The 23,004-nt window shown below is 44.7% G+C and overlaps 2 protein-coding genes across 7 annotated transcripts in view; both read left to right on the plus strand.

Moving 5' to 3' along the window:
- The first annotated feature begins 204 nt into the window (after positions 1-204).
- Positions 205-23,004, plus strand: part of LOC307015403 (cytosolic phospholipase A2 gamma-like) — a 50,765-nt gene continuing 27,965 nt past the window's right edge. Inside the window, exon 1 of one of the 3 annotated variants that reach the window (XM_079643970.1) lies at positions 205-332. The gene's annotated coding sequence lies outside the window, so the exon portion shown is untranslated. Of the gene's footprint in view, positions 333-17,287; positions 17,491-23,004 lie in introns of those variants that run through there. The other 2 variants (XM_079643969.1, XM_079643968.1) reach the window with 2 other exon arrangements.
- LOC307015404 (uncharacterized protein) lies at positions 3,432-13,516 on the plus strand. 4 transcript variants are annotated; one of them, XM_079643972.1, is made up of 6 exons: positions 3,435-3,784; positions 9,695-9,740; positions 9,922-10,016; positions 10,908-11,018; positions 11,263-11,539; positions 12,385-13,516. In XM_079643972.1, exons 2-6 carry the CDS (start codon positions 9,702-9,704, stop codon positions 12,592-12,594), a joined length of 732 nt encoding a protein of 243 aa, XP_079500098.1. In that variant the 5' UTR covers positions 3,435-3,784; positions 9,695-9,701; the 3' UTR covers positions 12,595-13,516. The 4 variants fall into 4 exon arrangements, with proteins under 4 accessions (XP_079500100.1, XP_079500099.1, XP_079500098.1 ...); XM_079643973.1 differs by lacking the exon at positions 9,695-9,740 and having other exon boundaries at positions 3,434-3,784; XM_079643971.1 differs by lacking the exon at positions 3,435-3,784 and having other exon boundaries at positions 9,355-9,740.

The following is a 23,004-nucleotide window of genomic DNA, read 5'->3' on the forward strand; positions in this document are numbered from 1 at the left end:
CTCAATATTATAATACATTAACCGTGCTTTACGTGAACCTCATCAAGACACTAGAAAGGACGGCAGGACTGTAATTTCCCGTGTTCAGTGAATGCAACAGAGGCAAGACACCAGACCAATCAGAGAGTTGGATGGAAATAAAAGTGTGCTTGTGTCATTCAAGCTCGCGGCTCTGTGTGTGTGCGAGAGAGGGGGAGAGAGAGAGGGACCGGTGCCAGCAGCAGGGACCGTGTTGCTAGCATCTGGTTAGCTAGCTGCACTAACGGACATACGGAGCTGTTTGTTCCACAACAAGCTGGAGGAGAGCTCTCCTCTCAGACTGAGAGACTCAGGTGAGCTAAAGGACTCTCTGAGTGTTTAGATAGTTAACTTTAGTCTAAGTTATCTCAGTGGGTCTCAAACGGTTTGGTCAAAAATTATTCAAAAGATTATTTCCGCGGCACACCTTCATATGATCGTTATAGTTATAAAAAAAATAAGAGAATAAAGGAAAAACAATTAGGAAATACTATATGGCAGTAAAACAAGAATACAGTTTGAAAGGGGAGTGATTTGTAAAATATCCATAAAGAAAAAGAACATCTGCTTACAGTTGTGTTTCATCTGGGTGTTGAGAGATGTATCCATAGATCTCTTAATGTTGCTCTCAAAGTGCACCAGATTGATGCTTTTAACTTCAATATTTAAAAAAAATCTTCCCGGGGGAGCATCCCCCAGGACCCCCCTAGGAGGTGAGGTCCAGTCCCCACTTGTAAAAAATAACACTTTACCCCTGCCTATATGCCGTGAGCTGATTATCGAGCCTTCATTGTAACAGTCGCGGGTTTACTGTGTGTTTGCGTGTGGGGAGTTTTTTTGTGCGTGCTCTATAGTGCCCGTAATAGTGTTCACTGGAGTCCAGCACCTCAGCACCCCCACTCAAAATACCTTCCAGCGCCTCTGCCTGCAGAGCTCGCTAATTAAGCCGGCTGCCACTAATCTGTTGATTAAGTAGACAGTAGGGCTCGCTGCAGAAGCCTGCCGGTTTTAACCTCGGTTAATAACCTGCAGAGCTCGCGGCATTCCTCTGTCCGAGATACGCCTCCTACACACGGTCATAATAAACCCATGAGCGCTGTTATAACGCCTCGTGTGGACAGCACTGCACACACCTCCATTCATCCCCTGAGCGTGTACACGCCTCATGATGAGAGCCGGAGTGAAACGCAGCGTGTGGAGGCTCCCTGGCGTGGCTCGTTGCCATGACGACCACAGAACATCTCGAGCATGTGCGCCCGCTCTTAGAAGTGTTTCTCAGAGTGGCAGCGTGTGTGTCTGATGGACAGACCCCTCCCCCCCACAGTTCAATGGGATACAGGAAACACTCCTGTCCTCCCAGAAAATATGTCTTGCGCTCCAATCCGAGCTGCTGGAACTCCTGTTGAAAGAGGATATTTCCAGGGTTCCTCAAAGGGAGAAAAATCAGGGGTTTTCACTCCCGTTATTTTTCTAATCCCGAAAAAGACTGGGGGAATGAGACATCCTCGATCTGTCAGTATTCCACATGCTGACGATCAAACAGGTGCTGGGATGTTTTCACCAGGACGACTGGTTCACTTCCACCTGAAGGATGCATACTTCCAAGTACCCATCATCCCGAAACACAGGAAATTCCTGCGTTTTCCATTCAGGGAATATCAGACCAGACAATCGTCTGCCGTTCGGATATTTCCTGGCTCCTCGCATTTGTGTAGAGAAGGCTGGAGCCACTACACAGAGGAGGGATGAGAGTGTGGGTTTCTCTGGACGACCTGCTATTTGCTGGCTCGCTCCAGGGAGGAAGTCGCTTTACAGACGGTACATCTCGTATCGCATCTGTCAAAGCCTGGGTTTCATAATAAATTGGAAGAAGAGCTGTCCTCTTCCCTCTAAGACAATCGTTTATCTGGGAGTGGAGTTAAACTCAGCCAGCAAGAGAGCGCGACTCTCGCGGCAGCGAGGGGAGGAACTGACAGCTCTCCTCCGGCGTGTCACAACCCACACAGCCCTCTCCGTGACGCAGCTGCTCTGCGTTGGCGTCAGCTGGTCACGTGATGATCCCCCTGAGTCTCTTCCAACAGGGGGACACTCCAGAGGTGGCTCATTCGCTGCAGAAGCCTGCTGTTTTAACCTATTGGTTCATAAACTGCAGAACTCGCGGCATTCCTCTGTCCCAGATATGCCTCCGACACACGGTCATAATAACCACGAGCACCGTTATAACGCCTCGTGTGGACAGCATGCACACACCTCTCATCCCCTGGGCGTGTACGCGCCTCATGAGGAGAGACGGAGTGAAAGGCAGCGTGTGGAAACTCCCTCGCAGCCCTTTTGCCTCACGGGCAGCGGCGGCGATGGCGTGGCTCGTCACCATGAAGACCATTACGGCACTTCACAGAGAAGCCTCTCCCCCCAGCAGTTCCATGGGATACAAGAAACACTCCTGTCATCCCAGGAACAGTGTCTTGCGCGGTTTTTACCCCCGCTATTTTTCTAAATCTCCTCTGTCCTATGCGCGTGCTGTCTTGCTATGTGGCGCGCACGGCTGCCTTGCGCCATTCTCAGCGCCTGTTTGTGCACTATAGAGAGCGCTCGATCGGGCAACCTCTGTCTGCACAACGGCTGTCACACAGGTTGTGTGAGGCTGTGTCACAGGCATGTCTCCTCTGGGGTGGAGGCGGAGCCCCCGGAGAACATCAATGCGCACTCCACCAGAGGAATTTCCTCCTCCACGGCTTTGCACGGAGGAATGTGGAGTGGAAGATATTTGCACTGCTGCATCTTGGTCTTCCCCCTGTTCGTTTATTCAATTTTATTTGAGGTTCCCCTCTTATAGGAGGGATGTTCCTTTTTCCTCTGACACACTTTGCCTGGTCAGAGTGAGTGACGTCAGGGATCCAGCTGGGCGCTCTCCTACCTGTCTGACACGCAGAGAGCTGCTGCTCCCCCTCTATGATCGCTGCGCAAGGTGGGACCTTCGTCTCTACTTTCTCACAGCGGCCGGTATGTATTGTTCCCAGCCTTCACCCCGTCGGGAAGATAGGCATGTTTTGCTATGTTCCAGGGAAGGTGAACAGGCATGGGGTGTTATTGAGCAGGTATGTCTGTGCTTCTAGTGCCGGGCGGACCCAGTGGGGCGCAGACTACATCATGCTTCGCCCTTAACCCAATAGCGATAGCCTTAGAGGGCGAAGCCATATACGAAATAGAACTGAGGTTACCTACTGTAACCCCAGCTTCTATGAGTAAATGGCGCAGCTCTCTAAGTGCGGGCCCCACTATGGAATCAAATTAGGGTCAATAATATTCACAAATTATTTCACAGTCTGCAGTTGTATATCACCTGTTGTGCGCATGTGAAAAGATTTTGTGCATGTGTAAAAAAGTTTTGTGCACACAGATATAATTTGCTCGTGTAAAAAAGTTTTGCAGCTGTAGAAATATTTTGTGCAAGGATATTTACAACAGTGAGGTTTCACAAAGTCTGAGATACGGACACACACATTTCCTATCTGTGTGTGCGAACCTGAAGTTACAAGCTACAAGCTGCTATTTACGAGTACGAATTTTGACCCTGTTTTTACGCCTGAGTATGCTAGCCAATCAGCACGTTGCCCACTGACTAGCCAATCAGCACGTAGCCCACTGACCATCCAATCATAGGACACAAGGTTCTAACGCGTTCGTTTTGCTGACCTGCGCCACTTGGAGCGTGCTTGCGGGAGTCAACATGGAGGAGCCCGAGGCGAACTCTTGTGGGACACAGGTGGGTTAATTACATGCTACCACGGAACATGCCACTACAGTTTTAATTAACTAACGTTACATCGTAATTAACTAAATATATCAAGACAGCTGTGCGTGCATCCCTGAGTTACTTAAATTTTATATTTAACGCTAGCTAGTTGATGTGGTCTTTGGTATTGTCTTAGCTAGCTACAGTCTGTTGGCTAAATTAACGTTTGTTGTTGTTGTGCCGTTTGAATGAGTAACGTTAATGTTAAAGAAATTAATGCAACACTTTGGTCGGGTGCTTCCTGACATAATGCCCCGGGCATTTAATATGGAGAGGAAGGTAACGTAACGTTAGTTAGCCAAAGGTCGAAAAGGTTCAGTTTCCAATCCGACTTGTGTTCACGTCAGCTGGAAAATAAAGCAAGTGAACCGAAAAGGAACGATAAAGTGGGCTAACCATACGATCTTCATAATCAATAATAAATAACTGTAAGGCCTACTCAACACAAATGCTCCTTACAACCCGCTGCAATAGACGATGAGCGATTCATGTTTTCTTAAAAATCAATCAATCATATACTCTACAGCAGTGGTTCCCAACCTTTTCCAACTCAGGGCCCACTTTTAAGTCTTACATTTTTTCGAGGCCCACCTTCCCATAAATACAGAGGCCATATAATGCGTTCTCAAAGCACTTTTTTTTATTAAAATTTGAACATAAATGGAGCACTGAATACAAGAGAAACATGTTGGAAGCTCTACAGTCGCTAACACAGCAGTGAGGAGCTGTACACACACACACACACACACACACACACACACACACACACACACACACACATACACACACAAACTTTCTCTCTCTTTCGCTTTCTCTCTCTCAAACACACACACTTTCTCTCTCTCTCACTCACTCACTCACTCACTCACTCACTCTCTCACACACACACACACATTTATTAAAGCAGCTGTCCATCAACACCACACAGATATCAGAAATGACAAGCAATGGGCTGTCTGTAACCGGCTAATTATCAAATGATTAATAAATTACTATATCCATCAACAATGGAGAAATGCGTTCTCATATATAACAATTTGACATCCAAATTATTAAAATTTGAACCTAAATGGAGCACTGAATACAGGAGAAACATGTTGGAAGCCCACACACACACACACACACACACACACACACACACACACACACACACACACACACACACACACACACACACACACACACACACACACACACACTTTCTCTCTCTCTCTCTCTCTCTCTCTCTCACACACACACACACACACACACACACACACACACACACACACACACACACACACACACACACTTTCTCTCTCTTTCGCTTTTTCTCTCTCTCTCACACACACACACACACACACACACACACACACACACACACACACACACACACACACACACACACACTTTCTCTCTCTCTCTCTCTCTCACACACACACACACACACACACACACACACACACACACACACACACACACACACACACACACACACACACACACACACACAATTATTAAAGGAGCTGTCCATCAACACCACACAGATATCAGAAATGACAAGCAATGGGCTGTCTGTAACCGGCTAATTATCAAATGATTAATAAATAACTATATCCATCAACAATGGAGAAATGCATTCTCATATATAACAATTTGACATCCAAAATCAAATCAAAACAAAATCCAAATATCAAAAGTAAGCCCATTAAATCGATAGGCCTACAAATAAACACAAATCCGTTGTAAAGATGATGTAAATTCTGCTTGGGCTCATTAATGAAAAATTACACTTTGTATTTTAACATTAAATCATCTGCCTACAAACAAACAAACCAGTGCACAGATAAAGTTCAAAACTATGCATGTAATGTTAAGCCTCGACAGCAGAAAAATATTTACATACAAGTAAAAGCAATACTTGCAACGAAATAAAATTAAAGCTTCTATAAAGCTGCAGTGGATCAGTCCAACAACAGGCCCACAATATGTTGACTCACCTAATGAGACGGCTGGTGTTGCATGGCGGCAACCAGATGTTTGATGTCTGGCACAATGGATGAAAGTTTCAGTCGAAGATCTGGCTCAACATTCAGTTGGTTTCTGTACTTAGTTTTTAATCCCACGAGTGCAGAAAATCCAGTCTCACAGAGGTACGTCGTTTGGAAAGGCATCAGGAATCTCACAGCTCTGTTAGCCAGATCAGGGTACTCAGAAGCAACATGAAGCCAGAAGTTTGTCAGGTGCTTCTGTGAGAAGATCAGCTTCAGCGCGGTGTCACAAGAGAGATCCAGGAGACTGTCTTGCTCTTTTGCACTCAAAGCAGCGAGAGCCTCATCACTGTGGCTGGCGAATGGGTTTTCTATCCAGTTGTACTGCACATCTGGGATGGGGAAGTATGCGCGCAGCTGGGTCCTTAGGGCCCTATAAATTCCGTTTTCATTTTCACCAAATTCCGTTTTGTGTCTTTCTAAATTCCGTTTTTTCCGTTTTAATTTTTTAGAATTCTGTTTTTTCCGTTTTTTTCCGTTTTAATGTTTTGGAATTCTGTTTTTTTCCGTTTTAATGTTTTGGAATTCTGTTTTTTTAACCTATTTACTCGTATTTTACCACAAAAAAGGGTGTGTTTTAATGTTTTCAAATAAAATGTACACTAAATAGAAATGACCTCCCATTTATTGAGGCGACACAATATTGCACATTCCCTCAATACTTTATTTACTTGAAAAACTTGCAACAAAACATTGCACTTCAAGTTCCAACAAAAGTTTTCTTTTGAGCTGTAAACTTTCTAGTGAAAACAAATGGCATTTAAAAAAATAAAGTGCTCAACAAAAGTTAGCTTATGAGCTGTCAACTTTCCAGTGAAAACAAATGACATTTAAAAAAAAAAATAAAGCGCTCAATTAGCCTTTTTTTTCTTCAAGTGAAAAATGACAGCTTTAAACAAAACACTCAATTTCAGAGTCATTCAAAACATAAATCAAATTTAAAATATATTTTCCACAGTGCATAAAGTGCATCAAAAACAAGGCAAAAAAGTAGCAGGAAGTTCCTGAGTTATGAAACAACTTTCAAACTATATAAAGTGACTCTGAACAAATATCCAACTTGTAGGACTACTTAGTCCTTGCGAGCAAGTATCTTGTCTCTTCTAAGTTTCCCACCTAGCAGAGACATCGCCATTGAAATACATGATTGCCAGCCTCTTTGTGTTGAGCTCAGTGAGTGTCTCTCGCTTGTCTGTGAGGAGAGTTTTGTATTTGCAATACATCACGTCACCCGACACGTAGAAGTCAGCGGGGAACTGCTCTGCTCGTGATTGAGCGGATAGCCCCGTATTCCGTATCTTTTTAGCTGACGGAGGGACAGCCATGCTTGCATTTCACTTGTGTTTGTTGGGGGTGGCGGGACGGGACCGCATGAGACAGTGACGCAGGGGTGTGTTACGCTGATTAGCGTCCCCCGGGAAAGTTTTCCCAGGTTTTTTGTTTCACTTCCTCACGAAAACAGCATTTCAGTCTAATTATGTCAAATTCCGTGATTATCTGCTTTTTTCGGGAATTTCCGCGATTCCGTCCGCGATTCCGCGATCGCGGAAAATATAGGGCCCTAGGTCCTCAAACCTTGCAGGTGCTCTCTGACAGCGTTGCTCACGGTGATGGGAAGTGGACTCTGTTCCGTTGTCAGAAAATCAGCCATATTTTCAAACGAGTCATAGTTTGACTGCTCGACACGCTTAGCCCACAGCGCCAGCTTTCTTATGGTTGCTTCAACTTTATTCTGGACATTGAATATGTTGACTGTTATCCCCTGAAGACCGAGGTTGAGTCCATTTAAGTGGCTGAAAATATCAGCCAGGTAACCCAACTTAGCCAACCACTCAAAATCCCTGAAGCGGTGTGCGAGTTCAAACGTTGTGTCGAGAAAAAACACATGCACTTCATCACGCAACTCAAACAGTCGCGTCAGGACTTTGCCTCGGGAGAGCCACCGCACTTCAGTGTGTAACAGTAGCTGGTGATGATCACTGCCCATCTCTCCACATAACACCGCAAATAAACGTGTTTGCAGTGGACGGCTCTTGATGAAGTTGACAGCTTTGACCGCCTCATCTAAAACCATCTTCAGATCCGGGGGCATTTTCTTTGTAGCAAGTGCTTCACGGTGTATGCTGCAGTGGACAGATGTTGCCCACGGAGCCACCGCTTTCACACGTCGGACAACCCCGCTGTGCTGTCCCAGCATTGCACGGGCTCCGTCAGTGCTCAATCCAACACATTTGGACAAGTCAATCCCATTGGAAACAATAAAAGTGTTCACAGTGTGAAAAATGGCCTCAGCAGTTGAACGGGTAGGCAGAGGTTTACAAAATAAAAACTCCTCTTTTATCTCGCCACCATTTTCGTATCGCACATAAGCAAGCAGGTTTGCCAGACTTGCGACGTCGGTTGACTCATCCAGTTGGAGCACGTAAAAGCGGCTCTCTTTTACGCTTTGGATCAGCTGCTCCAACACATTATCTGCCATTTCATCAATCCTTCGTTTGACCGTATTATCCGACAATGAAACGAGGTTGATAGGCTGCACTGCCTTCTCTCCCAACATCACCTGAACGATCTGTTTTGCAGCGGGAAGAATTAAATCCTCGCCGATGGTGTGTGGTTTTCCAGCTTTGGCAATGAGTTGGGAGACCCGAAAAGACGCTTCCACAGCATTTGTGTTCTCACAGCCCATATGCTCAATTACCTTCTTTTTGCTCTGATACTCCCTGAGCTTGTTCTGAAAAAAATCCCGCGGCTTGGTCGCATATTGTCCATGTTTTGTCTCGAGGTGACGGCGCAGTTTACATGGCTTCAAGGCTTCGTTTGACAAAGTCTCAAAGCACACGACACACAGCGGTAACGGCTCAGCTTCTGTGCCTGTCCAAAAAAATCCCAGCGCTAAGTACTCAGCACTGTACTTTCTTCGAACTCTTCTTTTTTGTTTGACGGCCAGGAGATCACCGGTCGATTCACTGACAGCCTCTGGTCTCTCTTTCCTTTTAATACTCCCTGTTGCTAGCCAGCTATCCATTTTAATACTCTGCTCTACTCTAACTTAATTACAGTTTACACAATCAGCATCAATCAAGTGCAGAGCTGTCCCGCCGGTCCCGCAGCAAAGTAGTCCGGCCGATTACAACAAATGTTCCTATCTCTCTGCTCGTCACATATCTAATATTTTAAGGAAAAATGCAATGATGAAAAGAATAATTACATTTTTTATATCATTTTAAATATTATTCTGTATATTTTTATCTGATTTCCCCCCCACAAAAATCATACTATTTTGGAAAAAGATTTGGCGGCCCACTTGCAATACCTTCGCGGCCCACCAGGGGGCCGCGGCCCACAGGTTGGGAACCACTGCTCTACAGTATATGATTGATTTATGTATTAATTATTTTATTTGTTTCAATATAATTCTATATTTTTTTCATATACTCTACAGTCCATGCATTATACTTTTTTGCATGAAAAGGGCAGAACTTCAAAAGCTTTAACCTGAAACACATGCCTCACTACTCGAGTTCAGGCCAAAATTAGCCTTACTTCATTCATTTAAAAGACCAATCAGCAATATTTAGGACACAAATAACATATTTATAACAATAAATGCTCTTCCTCAGCTATGTTTTATATAATGTAAACACAAGCAGTATTGTAGCCAAAGATAAACATTTCACTATACATTGTGCGGGTCATCTTATGTAGGCGCCGACCACATCATGTTATTCAGCACAACACCACAAAAAGGGGTCTGGCGATGGACACGAAGATTATTTCAATCATCAAAGGACTTGGTGGGACAAGATGTGGTGTGGATACATCAAGCAATTAATACCTTTTTATTTTGCAGATATGGTATGGTAATATTTGGTGGAATTGATGGATTTTCAAGAAAGGTTAGTGCTTCCTGGAGTTTATTTTACAATTGACCAAAAGTGAATTGATATTAAATGCCATTTTTTAAAGTGAATTATCACGCACATACAGTATGGGGTCAGTATTTAATTCATTAATAGGTTATTTGAGTACTGTGTTTCTGTGGTGCTTACTTTTTCCTTTCTATAAATGCTCTCATAGATCATGTACCTACAAGTAGCCAATAACAACAAGGCGGCTTCAACAGCTCTGCAGTTCTTCCTTGAGGCTGTGGACAAACACGGATTTCCATCCAGGTAACAGGCTATTTCTTGTTTTGTGTGTGTTTTTTTTACATGTAAACATTTGATTATTGGAAATACTGAATATGAAGAAAAATGTCAGGTGCACTTGATACAGTTAAAAGAACACTGATTTGTATCAGTCTAGGCCATTTTATAAAAATAAGGTAGACTTTTGTCACGGCAGCCGTATTGACATGAACTAGCAGGTAAATACAGGTTAAATTAATTAAGTTGATTAAGGTTCCATTCTATTTAGTGCAGTAGAGCCTTTCCAGTGAGCCAACATGCACAATAGCAGCACCCTGACTGTTTGATCTGAATGGAACAGAACATTAATTAGTATCACTGGTAACACCTGTGTTTACCCTACTATTTTATGTCAAAATGGCTGCTTTTCAAAAAGGTCTATAGGCCTACATGATCAACAGATTTTTCACTAAGTTTTACAAGAAAAGTTGTAAATTGATAGTTGGGGATATAGTGCCTATTAAGCAAAGGCCCAGGAAGCCCTAGCACCCCCTATATGTCATTTCTGAAACAACACTTTACCAGTGATGACACTTATGGGGATGGCCTTAGAATGAGATTGGATTATTCATTCCTTGTTTATATTACTTTACATGACCTCATGACATATTCCCAATATTATGTGTAGGTCTTTCCAGTGATGTGCCCATAAAGAATGTTTCAGTCTCATACTAAAACCTCTTGTTTCTGTGGTAACAAAATCTTTAAAACTGCTGGTTCCCTGGGGGATTAGCCAGTAGCCAATAGTGAAGCTTGTTAAATGGCTATAGCTGTACTTAGAAAACTGGAGATACAGCCAGCTCTAAGAGTACAGAGATTCAAATTTCACATTGTCAAATTACTTAACATGGTATCTGTATGGTTGTACATGTCAAGGGTCAGAGGAGACCAAGGTGTGGAAAATGTGGACATTGCCAGACATATGTTTGACGTTCGTGGGTGCGGCAGGGGAAGCTTCATCTCAGGGAAAAGTGTTCATAATCAAAGGTAATATCAGTGTATGGTTGTAGCTTCTGTCATAAAGCTTTCTTTGGTCAAAATATCTTTTGCTAGTGTATCGCTTAATAGTGCCATTAATTATGGTGCTAAAAGTTGTTGCTGAGATTAATGTACATATTAGTGTTATTAGGGATGGGGAAAAATCCATTGAGTTACTATTTGCATTTTTTGTTGGTGTGATAATTGTTTACGGACTGCATTTATTCATTTATTTTTGTCAACTGTCTTTCAGGATAGAGCGCCTGTGGCGTGACGTGTGGAATGTCGTGTCAAGTATTTATTACGATCTGCTCCACAGCCTAGAGGAGGATGGCCTGCTCGGCCCAGCAAATTGCACACACCTTTTCTGTGCTCAGTATGTCTTTCTGCCCCGAATTCAGGAAGATCTTGACACATTCACAGATGGCTGGAATAACCATTCACTCCGAACAGAACGTAACCTCACTCCTAACCAGCTGTGGGAAATCGGGAAGAGTCAGAGCCCTGTCAGCCCTCCTGACAACTTCGAGGTAAAGGGGAAAAACTGTTTTGTAGTTCTGTGTTTTATTCACCATTGTGGAGGAAGCCAATGTTAGCACACCTTGCTTTCTTTTAGAAGTCATAACAATGTTAGTATTTGGTTATATGTTTATTTGACAAAATCCTTACACTGTTCTTAATATTATAATGAAAATATAACACACGGGAACTGGAATTTAGCCTACCAGGACCACTGTGTTTCACTTTACCAGGCATCTTCCAATAGTACACAGCAATAACCATATGCATAATCAGGCTACAGCAGAATTACAATTTGTGTCAAAGCCAACATTGGGCTATGCAACACAATGTAACATTGAGGTTCAGTTGCATAGAATAGTTTTGTTGATATACAAAGACATAGGCCACAATCCGAAAAATGTAAAACTAATGAAAACAACTACTGTTGTAGTTGTTTTCATTTTATTTTTCTTTGAATTTGTAGTCCTCAAAAAGAATATTGCAGGAAAAAAAGATGCTGACTTCTTTCACTGGTAAATTAACACCTGAAAACTGCAATGAATATGCAGTGCACTAGTCTATTTAGTCTGTACAAGGATAACATTTAAACTAAATAAATGGCTTAATAAATTACAGTTCAGTAATGCATGTCAAGTGATTGAAATCTAGTTTAGTGTTCATGTCAAGATTGACAAAACAACAATTTAATCAGTGGGGTGGAAATAATTTAATAATAAATAATGGACTGTATTAGTCATTTAGAATTTGTATTTGTTGGGAGCCAAATGATTTCTAGAAAAGGTTCCTGACCACTGTTTTAGGGTGTCATCCCATGTAATTATTTTTAACAAACCCGATTACTTTTTTATTTCAGGGGATCCATTTTCCAGATGTGGAAATTGCAGACATGGATCAAATTGGAGTACAGGTTCCTGAAGTGGCATCTCCCCTGGGCATCGAAGAACTGGAAGGACTGAATCAACTTTTTAATCCTACTGCTCCTTCATTGTGTTTTGGGGCAGACATCTATAGTGCTGTAGTTCACTACATAGAGGGTGTCCTTGAATCAAGTCAGGAAGCATAAGGCACAATGCATACTAACTTTCAGCAGTGGAAGAAGTATTCAGTAATTAGTTGCATATAAATCCTTTATATCCTGTTGGCTAGTTTAATCTCCATCAATGCATCATATTCTATAAGATCATCATGTGTTTGTATCTTTGTCTCTGTCCTGTGAAAACCACGTATCTCTACAAAGTCAGAAAAACAGCCAGTTTTCAGCTTTGTGACGACTACTTTTCAAGCTGATCCAAGAGGCTTTTTAAAGAGTTTATTTAGCTGAAGAAGAATTTAAGTAACACTTCATCCTTCAGTTGATCACAAACATTCAACACCAACACATCTGGAGATACGTGGTACTTTTGTGGGGGTGGTTGGGTAGAGGATGATGGAATATATATATATATATATATATATATATATAGGGCATGACTGTTATATTCTCATTTTGAAAAGGAAAATAAATGTATTTCAATTTTAGAGGCCTACTTTATTTGTAGTAACCTGAAATGTTACTGAATTAATGAATGGAAATTACTTTGTTAGCCGCAGAACATTTTAAGGTATATAATATAATAATTCAAATTTTGATTGTTGTGAAAAATGTAAAATGTGGGTAAATTGAAATGAGGCAAACATCCAAAGTCACTGGTCAATGGTTTATTTCTTAGAATCTTTGGATACAAGAGCTGTAGGATTCAAGTAAATACATCAGCAATAACAAGTACTGTAATAGACCATTTTCAAAATATTGACTCTATTAACAGAATGAATGATGCCATTGGTTACAACTACCTGAACCAGGTGCCAGAACTACATATGGCACAATCCAAACAGCCCTTCCAACAAAATGCAGTACAAAAAGAGTACCAGGCAAAGGTTATAGTATCTGTCACAAAATGTCATGTTCAAGTTCAATTTTGAGCTGACCACTGGAACAAATGAAGTAGTAATAAACTCAAAAGGTTTCGTTTCTGTGAGTCGATATTCTTAAAATGGAGATCTCTTTTGAGGTGAAAGAATACCAAAGACAAAATCCCTTTTTACACCAATGAACAAAAGCAGAAGCTCCATAACACTGAAATAATGTTTTTTTTGCAACAGAATCATACTGATGAGCAGTATCTAAACTAGACCAAAGCCTGTAACATAGGTTGCAAGGCAGCTCTCCACATGCAAGTCCTCATAGTTTTGGAAGTGCCCAGGTACATACAATGTGCCAAAACATGTGGAAGACTTCAGGTACGCCCCCTTCACAACTCGGACCTTCAAGGTGTCTGTAGGAATTTCCCACCCTACCCAGAACTTTGTCAGCTGTTCGAGTTGGGATGGAGAGACTGCATTCAAAGACAACAAGAGGTTGTGGAAATACATCAAATAAATGACATTTGCGTTTTTAAAGATGAGCTGTATTTTACTGCTTTACAATGTTGTTTTATATATAGGTAAATGGAAATACTTGGTTGGGATAGTACTGAGCCCAAAAAAGGAGGGTGGCACAAAGTAGTATTAGCAAAGACCACATCAACTAGCTAGCGTTAAATATACAATTTAAGTAACTCCGGGATGCACGCACAGCTGTCTTGATATATTTAGTTAATTACGATGTAACGTTAGTTAATTAAAACTGTAGTGGCATGCTCCGTGGTAGCATGTAATTAACCCACCTGTGTCCCACAAGAGTTCGCCTCGGGCTCCTCCATGTTGACTCCCGCAAGCACGCTCCAAGTGGCGCAGGTCAGCAAAACTAACGCGTTAGAACCTTGTGTCCTATGATTGGATGGTCAGTGGGCTACGTGCTGATTGGCTAGTCAGTGGGCAACGTGCTGATTGGCTAGCATACTCAGGCGTAAAAACAGGGTCAAAATTCGTACTCGTAAATAGCAGCTTGTAGCTTGTAACTTCAGGTTCGCACACACAGATAGGAAATTTGCGTGTCCGTATCTCAGACTTTGTGAAACCTCACTGTTGTAAATATCCTTGCACAAAATATTTCTACACCTGCAAAACTTTTTTACACGTGCAAATTATATCTGCAAAAACTTTTCACACACGCACAAAATATTTCTACAGCTGCAACATGTTTTTACACGAGCAAATTATATCTGTGTGCACAAAACTTTTTTACACATGCACAAAATCTTTTCGCATGCGCACAACAGGTGATATACAACTGCAGACTGTGAAATAATTTGTGAATATTATTGACCCTAATTTGATTCCATACCCCACTGGCTCTACGAATAGCTGAAGAAAAGTTATGTTGTATGGGAGCAGATTGCCGGGCCACCTTCTTATTTATACCGGAAGGAGGCCCGAGGGTGGGGCCAACCTTGCGGGTGGGCGTGGACTACAAGTGTTTCAGTGCTGCGCGGGGGCGCAGGGGGATTACCCAATAGCGATAGCCTTAGAGGGCTGCGCCATTTACTGATAGAAGCTGGGGTTACAGTAGGTAACCTCAGTTCTCCCTGTCATGTTTTCCTCTTGATATATTGTCTGGTCCTTTTCCCTTTTTTTTTCCTCCTGTCGTTAGTTTCCCTGGTGTGTCTAGTTGTCTGATTGTGTTCACCTGTGGCCCTTGTGTTTCTCCTCCCCTACCCGGCTGTTTCTCGTCTTGTGATTACCCCTCCCCGTATTTATTCTTGTCTCTTCCTGTGTTCATTGTTGGTTTCTTCTTTTGTTTGTGACTGAGTTCACCGGTGAGTGTTCTGTTTTGTCCAAGTTATTTGTATTTATCCTTGAAATAAAGGCATTTTCAGCATTATCTGCATTTGGGTCCTGCTTCCTTCACTCAACCATAACAGTACGAACCAACCACAAATGGACTCAGCAGATTCAGCGTTTTGATGCTACAGGCGGAACGTCTTGGGTACTCTTTGGAGTACATTTTGTATACGTGGTACGACGCCTCATCTATACGGGGTAGAGTGGCTGCTTTGAAGGAGGCACGCCAGGAGGTTGCTCGCAAGACCTGACTCAGGAGTTTGTTGCCTGAGTGGCTACAACTTTTTACCAGTAGTCCTGGAAACTTTTCTCAAGCCTATAACCCTTTCCTGGGATCCGACTACTATCCTGGTGGAGATCCACGGTGTCTCCAAAGGGCCTCTAGGAGACGCAGGGCCAGGATTCCAGCCCGTGCCCCAGCAGCCATGGTTCCAGCCCCAGTTCTTGCTCCAGCAGCCATGGTTCCGGCCCCTGCAGCCATGGTTCCAGCCCCAGTTCTGGCCCCAGCAGCCATGGTTCCGGCCTTGGTTCCGGCCCCAGCAGCCATGGTTCCAGCCCCGGTTCTGGTCCCAGCAGCCATGATTCCGGCCCCGGCAGCCATGGTTCCGGCCCCAGCAGCCATGGTTCCAGACCCAGTTCTGGCTCCAGCAGCCATGGTCCCGGCCCCAGTTCTGGCCCCAGCGGCCATGGTTCCGGCCCCATTAGCCATGGTTCCAGACTAGGGCTGCAACAAACGACTAATTTGATAATCAATTAATCTATCGATTAATGAAACGATTAATCAACTATTCTGACTATTATGCCTTGCACAATTTCTCAAGCACTCTTATTTAGCCATCAACTTTTAGATTTAGCTTGAGGTTGTTTTAGGCTTGTGTTGTGAATCGAGTGGCCCATGGTGGTGGTGGGGTTATGGTATGGGCAGGCGTATGTTATGGACGATGAACACAGGCCACTCGATTCACAACATTACCCTAACCCTAACCCTAATCCTAACCCTCACACCAGATACTGACTGGTTTTCGGACCCCCCCAGACCCCCCCAATAAGCAAAAATGCATGTTTCAGAGTGGCCTTTTATTGTGGCCAGCCTAAGGCACACCTGTGCAATAATCATGCTGTCTAATCAGCATCTTGATATGCCACACCTGTGAGGTGGGATGGATTATCTCGGCAAAGGACAGTGCTCACTATCACAGATTTTTTCAGATTTGTGAACAATATTTGAGAGAAATGGTTATTTTGTGTATATATAAAATGTTTTAGATCTTTGATTTCATCTCATGAAAAATGGGAGCAAAAAAAAAAGGGTTGCTCTTATATTTCTGTTCAGTGTAACAATGAAGACAATAAAGATGAATACTTGATTCAAAAATACATATATTATTAAATTAACTAAACACATTTTGAACAAAATTAACATTGCTTTTTATTTAAATTAAATAAATAATATTTCACATCAAAAGAAACAACAACGTTTTAAAAAATCGTATTAAATAATGTGATAAAAAAAACAGAATAGCTTAAACTTTAACAAAATAAATAACTCAGTTACCTCTAATCATTAACCCATGTTTGTATAACTGAGTTAACTCTGTGTGTTGCTGCTAGTATGCATAACACCTGACGTGGAAACGTTACTTGTGGATGGGGCTACAGCAGTGGCGTTTTCTCCTGGAGGCCAAGGGAAGCCAGGCTTCCCCTGTTTTTTCGGATTGTAGTTATAATTTTAATAAATAAATAAAAACACTTCGTTTAGTTTAGGAAATTCCTTGTTGTGTGTTGCTGCCGGCCCGTCTCTCCCCCATTCTCATTGAGTATTTTACAAAGAGTGAAACAGCGCCCCTCTAGATGTTATGGTGAAACAGTAGATTGCACTCTCAGTTGCGAGAGGAGGCCAGCCGAAATTTGCTTCCCTTGGTGAAAAGCAATGGAGGGATTGACCAATCAGATGAGGCTCACGTCATGCCCCTGCCAACCTGTGATTGGTCAGGGCCATGCCAAGGGAAGCCAGAGGCGGCTGGCTTCCCTGGCCTCACAATCCAATCAAATCGCATCAACTTAGTGGTGCAGTGACGCGTCCCAAAAAGCGGAAGTAAGCTGCGCTCTGTTTCCCTCGACAAAATAACAATGAGATTTCTCCATAGGATTTTGGAAAATAGCTCGAAAAAAGGTCAGTGGAAAACGAACCTGTTAGGTAAATGCACGTTTTGTTCAGTCGGATAATATCCACATGTCTACCCTACTTTTATAATTTTCGAATCATAAATCTAATCGATAGAAGATAGATAGCGTCACTGCACCACTTTCACCGCCGTTAGAAAGTAGCAAGCAACTGAAGCAAGTGCAATTATGGAGGGTGGAGATTTGGAGTATTTAATCAAAAATAATTGGACTAAACTTCCGCTGCAGCAGCAACAACAAATACAATCTGATGACAGGCCAATGCCCAAACTGGAGCTGTGTACAGCAAGGAACAAAGGAGCGAACCGGACGTAAAACGTTAAAGGTCTCCTGATTTAGTTTGTGAATGAATGCTTATTAGAGTTTCGGCTGGAGAGTGCGTGCGGACCTGTCGGTCAGATAACAGGTGTGTGTAAATCCTGCATCTGTATGATACAAATGTGTGTAAAATGATACCGGGCGCTGTAATCACTCATCTGGTTACGTTATTACATTGACCACCATACCCCCCCCCCCCCCGCCACCCCAAAAGAAAGGACGTATTATTGGCTTCCCCTAATTTTTTTCCCACGCCACGCTACTGGGCTACAGAGCTACTAGAAAGACAGTCGAACCCGGTGCATTCCGCCGTCTGGATGTGGTGCACTTTTGCTAAATGTTTAGAAAAATTGCTCGTGTTACCGCCCTTACATGCTAAACTCTTATTGCACTTTTGGCAAGAGCATTGTCCACATCGAGATGGGTAAAGTTTAACCACACCTCGGAGCGTGTTCTCTAGTCCCATCTCCGCAGTGTGTTGCATGCATGTACTGTAGCAGCTGGGTGTGTGTGTAAACTGCCCCGCCCCCTCGCACACAGACGGGGGAGAGAGATCTCGTCTGGACGCATTTGTTTGTCTTTTTGAATATTAGAAACGAGTTGGCGACACTAAGACTGCGATATAATGTTTTTGTAGCAATAATACATGACATACTGTATATGTTTTTAAATGTCTCCAGTACTGATAAAAAGACCAATAACGCGCGTAAAACCCACGTGATGACGTCACCAACGAATCGACGACTGAATTAGTTGGCAACTAATTTGGTAATCGATTTTAATCGATTAGTTGTTGCACCCCTATTCCAGACCCAGTTCTGGCCCCAGTAGCCATGGTTCCAGACCCAGTTCTGGCCCCAGCAGCCATAGTCCTTTCCCTAGTCCCTCCTCAAGTCCCTTCCCTAGTCCCTTCTCTAGTCCCTTCTCTAGTCCCATCTCTAGTCCCATCTCTAGCCCCTTCTCTAGTGCCAACTCTAGTCCCTTCTCTAGTCCCAACTCTAGTCCCATCTCAAGTCCCTTCTTGAGTCCCCTCTCCAATTTCCTCTCAAGTCACCTCTCAAAGTCCCTCTCGAGTCCCTTCTCGAGTCCACTTTCTAGTCACCTCTCGAGTTCCCTCTCTAGTCACCTCTCGAGTTCCCTCTCAAGTCCAGACCCAGTTCTGGCCCCAGTAGCCATGGTTCCAGATCCAGTTCTGGCCCCAGCAGCCATAGTCCTTTAGTCCCTCCTCAAGTCCCTCCTCTAGTCCCTTCTCTAGTCCCAACTCAAGTCACTTCTCTAGTCCCTTCTCAAGTCCCAACTCTAGTCCCATCTCAAGTCACTTCTCTAGTCCCTTCTCTTTTCCCTTCTCTAGTCCCAACTCTAGTCCCTCCTCTAGTCCCTCCTCTAGTCCCTTCTCTAGTCCCAACTCAAGTCACTTCTCTAGTCCCTTCTCAAGTCCCAACTCTAGTCCCATCTCAAGTCACTTCTCTAGTCCCTTCTCAAGTCCCAACTCTAGTCCCATCTCAAGTCCCTTCTCGAGTCCCCTCTCCAGTTTCCTCTCAATTCACCTCTCAAAGTCCCTCTCGAGTACCCTCTCGAGTGCCCTATCCAGTCCCTACTCAAGTCCCTACTGAATTGCCGTTGGAGGTTCCGCTGGGGGTCCTGCCAACTCCATGTCCTGTCCCGTTGGGGGACCCGCCGACTACTCTCCTGCCGGGGGTCCTGACAACCCTATGTCCTGTCCCGTTGGGGGTCCCGCCGACTACTCTCCTGCCGGGGGCCCTGCCAACCCTATGTCCTGTCCCGTTAGGGGTCCCGCCGACTACTCTCCTGCCAGGGGGTAGGGAATGCTCCGGTTTTTGGACAAAATTAACATGGGATCACTCCGGTCAATGTACGTACTTCGTCTCACTGGAATATTAATGGCCAGATTGAATACAACATTGACCCAATTTCTCCTGTCAATGACAGGAGAGTTTTGAAAGTGACAAAACACTGTTCCACACATTTAAAAACACTTAATCAATGTTTACCCAGGATCCATGCACCTTCCCTGGCTTGTAAAATGTGGTGATGCGCCCTGGAGGTATCCTACTATTTAAAACATGTATACACTCATGTACACCCTTCATAGGGTTCCCTAACACAATGCACACAGCCTGGAGCAGCGACTCGGTCGTTTTCCCCCGCTTGTCCATTTGCCTATCAGTTTGTTAACGAAATGGACAGAGCCTGCGTTTTCCCCCTAAAAGTGACTTTTAATGGTGGTTTTTGCGTTTAAATGATAGGTGCTATCATTCACTTTTTCAGAGTGTGGAGGAATGCAAGGGGAGTTGACAGGGGACTCAATCCGCCTCATGAGGCACTATTCTCGGATACATTTTAACACTTTTAGCTCTTTTTGATGGTTCTCCAAAAAATAACTCTGACTTTTTCAGAGTGTGGAGGAATGCAAGGGGAGTTGACAGGGGACTCTACCCGCCTTATGGGGCACTATTCTCGGATACATTTTAACACTTTTAGCCCTTTTTGATGGTTCTCCAAAAAATAACTCTGACTTTTTCAGAGTGTGGAGGAATGCAAGGGGAGTTGACAGGGGACTCAATCCGCCTCATGAGGCACTATTCTCGGATACATTTTAACACTTTTAGCCCTTTTTGATGGTTCTCCAAAAAATAACTCTGACTTTTTCAGAGTGTGGAGGAATGCGAGGGGAGTTGACAGGGGACTCTACCCGCCTTATGGGGCACTATTCTCGGATACATTTCAACACTTTTAGCCGTTTTGTACGGTTCTTCAAAAAGTAAAGTGTTACTTTGTGAGTGTGGAGGAATGCGAGGGGAGTTGACAGGGGACTCTACCCGCCTTATGGGGCACTATTCTCGGATACATTTCAACACTTTTAGCCGTTTTGTACGGTTCTCCAAAAAGTAAAGTGTTACTTTGTGAGTGTGGAGGAATGCGAGGGGAGTTGACAGGGGACTCTACCCGCCTTATGGGGCACTATTCTCGGATACATTTCAACACTTTTAGCCGTTTTGTACGGTTCTCCAAAAAGTAAAGTGTTACTTTGTGAGTGTGGAGGAATGCGAGGGGAGTTGACAGGGGACTCTACCCGCCTTATGGGGCACTATTCTCGGATACATTTCAACATTTTTAGCCGTTTTGTACGGTTCTCCAAAAAGTAAAGTGTTACTTTGTGAGTGTGGAGGAATGCGAGGGGAGTTGACAGGGGACTCTACCCGCCTTATGGGGCACTATTCTCGGATACATTTCAACACTTTTAGCCATTTTGTACGGTTCTCCAAAAAGTAAAGTGTTACTTTGTGAGTGTGGAGGAATGCGAGGGGAGTTGACAGGGGACTCTACCCGCCTTATGGGGCACTATTCTCGGATACATTTTTTCATTTTCACCCATTTTTTATGGGACTCCAAAAAGACAAGTTAGTCTTTTTTTTCCCTTCCTCTTCTGATTTCTCACTGATTGAATGGCAAACGTGACCCGCCATCGGAGGGCCTCCGCCGGCCTTGTGCCGGTGCTCTGGCGGTCGGTTCCTCCGAACTGCGGGTTCGACTCTGATGGCCGGGAGGGACGAGGGAAACGTCGGGGGGGTCTGCTGGAGGCTCCTGCTGGAGTCTTGCACCTGTCTCGAAAAACTCGAAACCCTGACTCCAGTGCGGTGTTGCGGCCATGCGCCTCCGGGTACCAGACTCCCCTGCCTCCTCCGTGTTGCGTGGGCTGCGTGGGGGTAACCCTGCGTGTCCGTTACCCTGCGTGTCTCTTACCTCCCAGGCCGACCGATATGAAGCGTTTCCAAGACGAACCGTCTGACTCAGGGGTCCCACCACGGGTTCCGTAGCGGGGTGGAAGTTCCACCTCCCCACTTCGCCGCGGAATGCAAGACAAACACCTGTTTCTCTCATCCTCCACTGTGGCATAGCGGCCTTAGTCGGCTGCGGCATTCAGCAATTGGCCTTGCTCCGGGCACAGGACCCTACTTCATCACACTACCTGTTTGATCCTGCGTAACAACCACATATATGCTTGTCTGCAAAGACATTGATCGAATGGTAAACGCGACCTGCCATCGGAAGGCCTCCGCCGGCCCGGCCTCGTGCCGGTGCTCTGGCGGTCGGTTCATCCAAACTGCGGGTTTGACTCTGCTCCTGGGGCAGACAAAGATATGCGGAATGCCGGAGCGCATATATGCTTGTCTGCAAAGAGGGACATGCCTGGTCCCGCCCGGGTGTTCTTCTACGGCTAGTGTCCAGCCAGCTGCGGTATCAGCAAATTTGACCCGCCATCGGAGGGCCTCCTCCCCGGGTCCAGCTTCCGGTGCTTGGCGGTCGGTTCATCCAAACTGCGGGTGCTCCTGGAGCGGACAAAGATATGTGTATTTGCCTGAAGGATGGAAATAAACAAAGAATGATATTTTACAGGACATGACGGATATGTGTTTTTTCCAGGCTTTTTGGAAATAAACCAAATGTGATTTTGCAGTGCATTACGTAGCTCATTTACCCATGTGATGTTGTGCAGTACATTACTGAGCTCATTTAACGATATGGTGTACCAGGCGAAGTGGGATGCTGCCATGTTCCAACTGGTCTCCGGAGGAATATAAGAAGAGTTGACAGGGGACTCTGCCCAGTGCTCATGAACCAAATGAGGGGTGTGTTAGAGGGGAAGGCTCTGGCTGTTTCTGCAGCCTCTGCTTCTACCTTCTCTCCCCACCCCGATACAGCGTGCCTGCTGTAAAAGGCAGGTGCACGGGCTCTCACTGCCACTAACTCTGAGCCTGGCTCCCGAGCAGCACGTTCTCCCTGGCAGTCCGCCAGCAGATGAAAAACACCCACCTCTCCGCCTCTTCCGAGGGACGAGGGAACCGCGCGGGGGGGTCTGCTGGAGGTTCCTGCCGGGTGCTCCGTACTGCGTTTCACCGGGACCTGGCTCGAAAAACTCGGAACCCTGACTCCAGTGCGGTGTGGCGGTCTCGCCCTGGCCGTCCACCGTGCGCCTCCGGGTACCTGACTCCCCTGCCTCCTCCGGGGGCAGGTGCGAGGGGTTCAATGCCTCCTCCCCCCGCTGCGGCGAAAGCCGGAGCGGGATGGAGCGCCCGGAGGTATTGTTATCCCAACGTTTTTGTACCCAAAACTGTCTTGTGAGCTCGTGGCAGAACCATGAAACAAAAAACAATCAATGTATCGGACCCATCACCAGCCCCGCGTT

Source organism: Notothenia rossii (genome assembly GCF_949606895.1).
Source record: "Notothenia rossii genome assembly, chromosome: 8".
Lineage (NCBI taxonomy): Eukaryota > Metazoa > Chordata > Actinopteri > Perciformes > Nototheniidae > Notothenia > Notothenia rossii.

What these genes read in the sequence shown, in the direction of transcription:
- LOC307015404 (XM_079643971.1), top strand. Translation starts at nt 9,564, where the DNA reads ATGTTATTCAGCACAACACCACAAAAAGGGGTCTGGCGATGGACACGA. An exon ending in AAACACGGATTTCCATCCAG is followed by an intron (nt 10,017 to 10,907) that starts GTAACAGGCTAT and finishes GTACATGTCAAG; the next exon opens with GGTCAGAGGAGACCAAGGTG. An exon ending in AAAAGTGTTCATAATCAAAG is followed by an intron (nt 11,019 to 11,262) that starts GTAATATCAGTG and finishes ACTGTCTTTCAG; the next exon opens with GATAGAGCGCCTGTGGCGTG.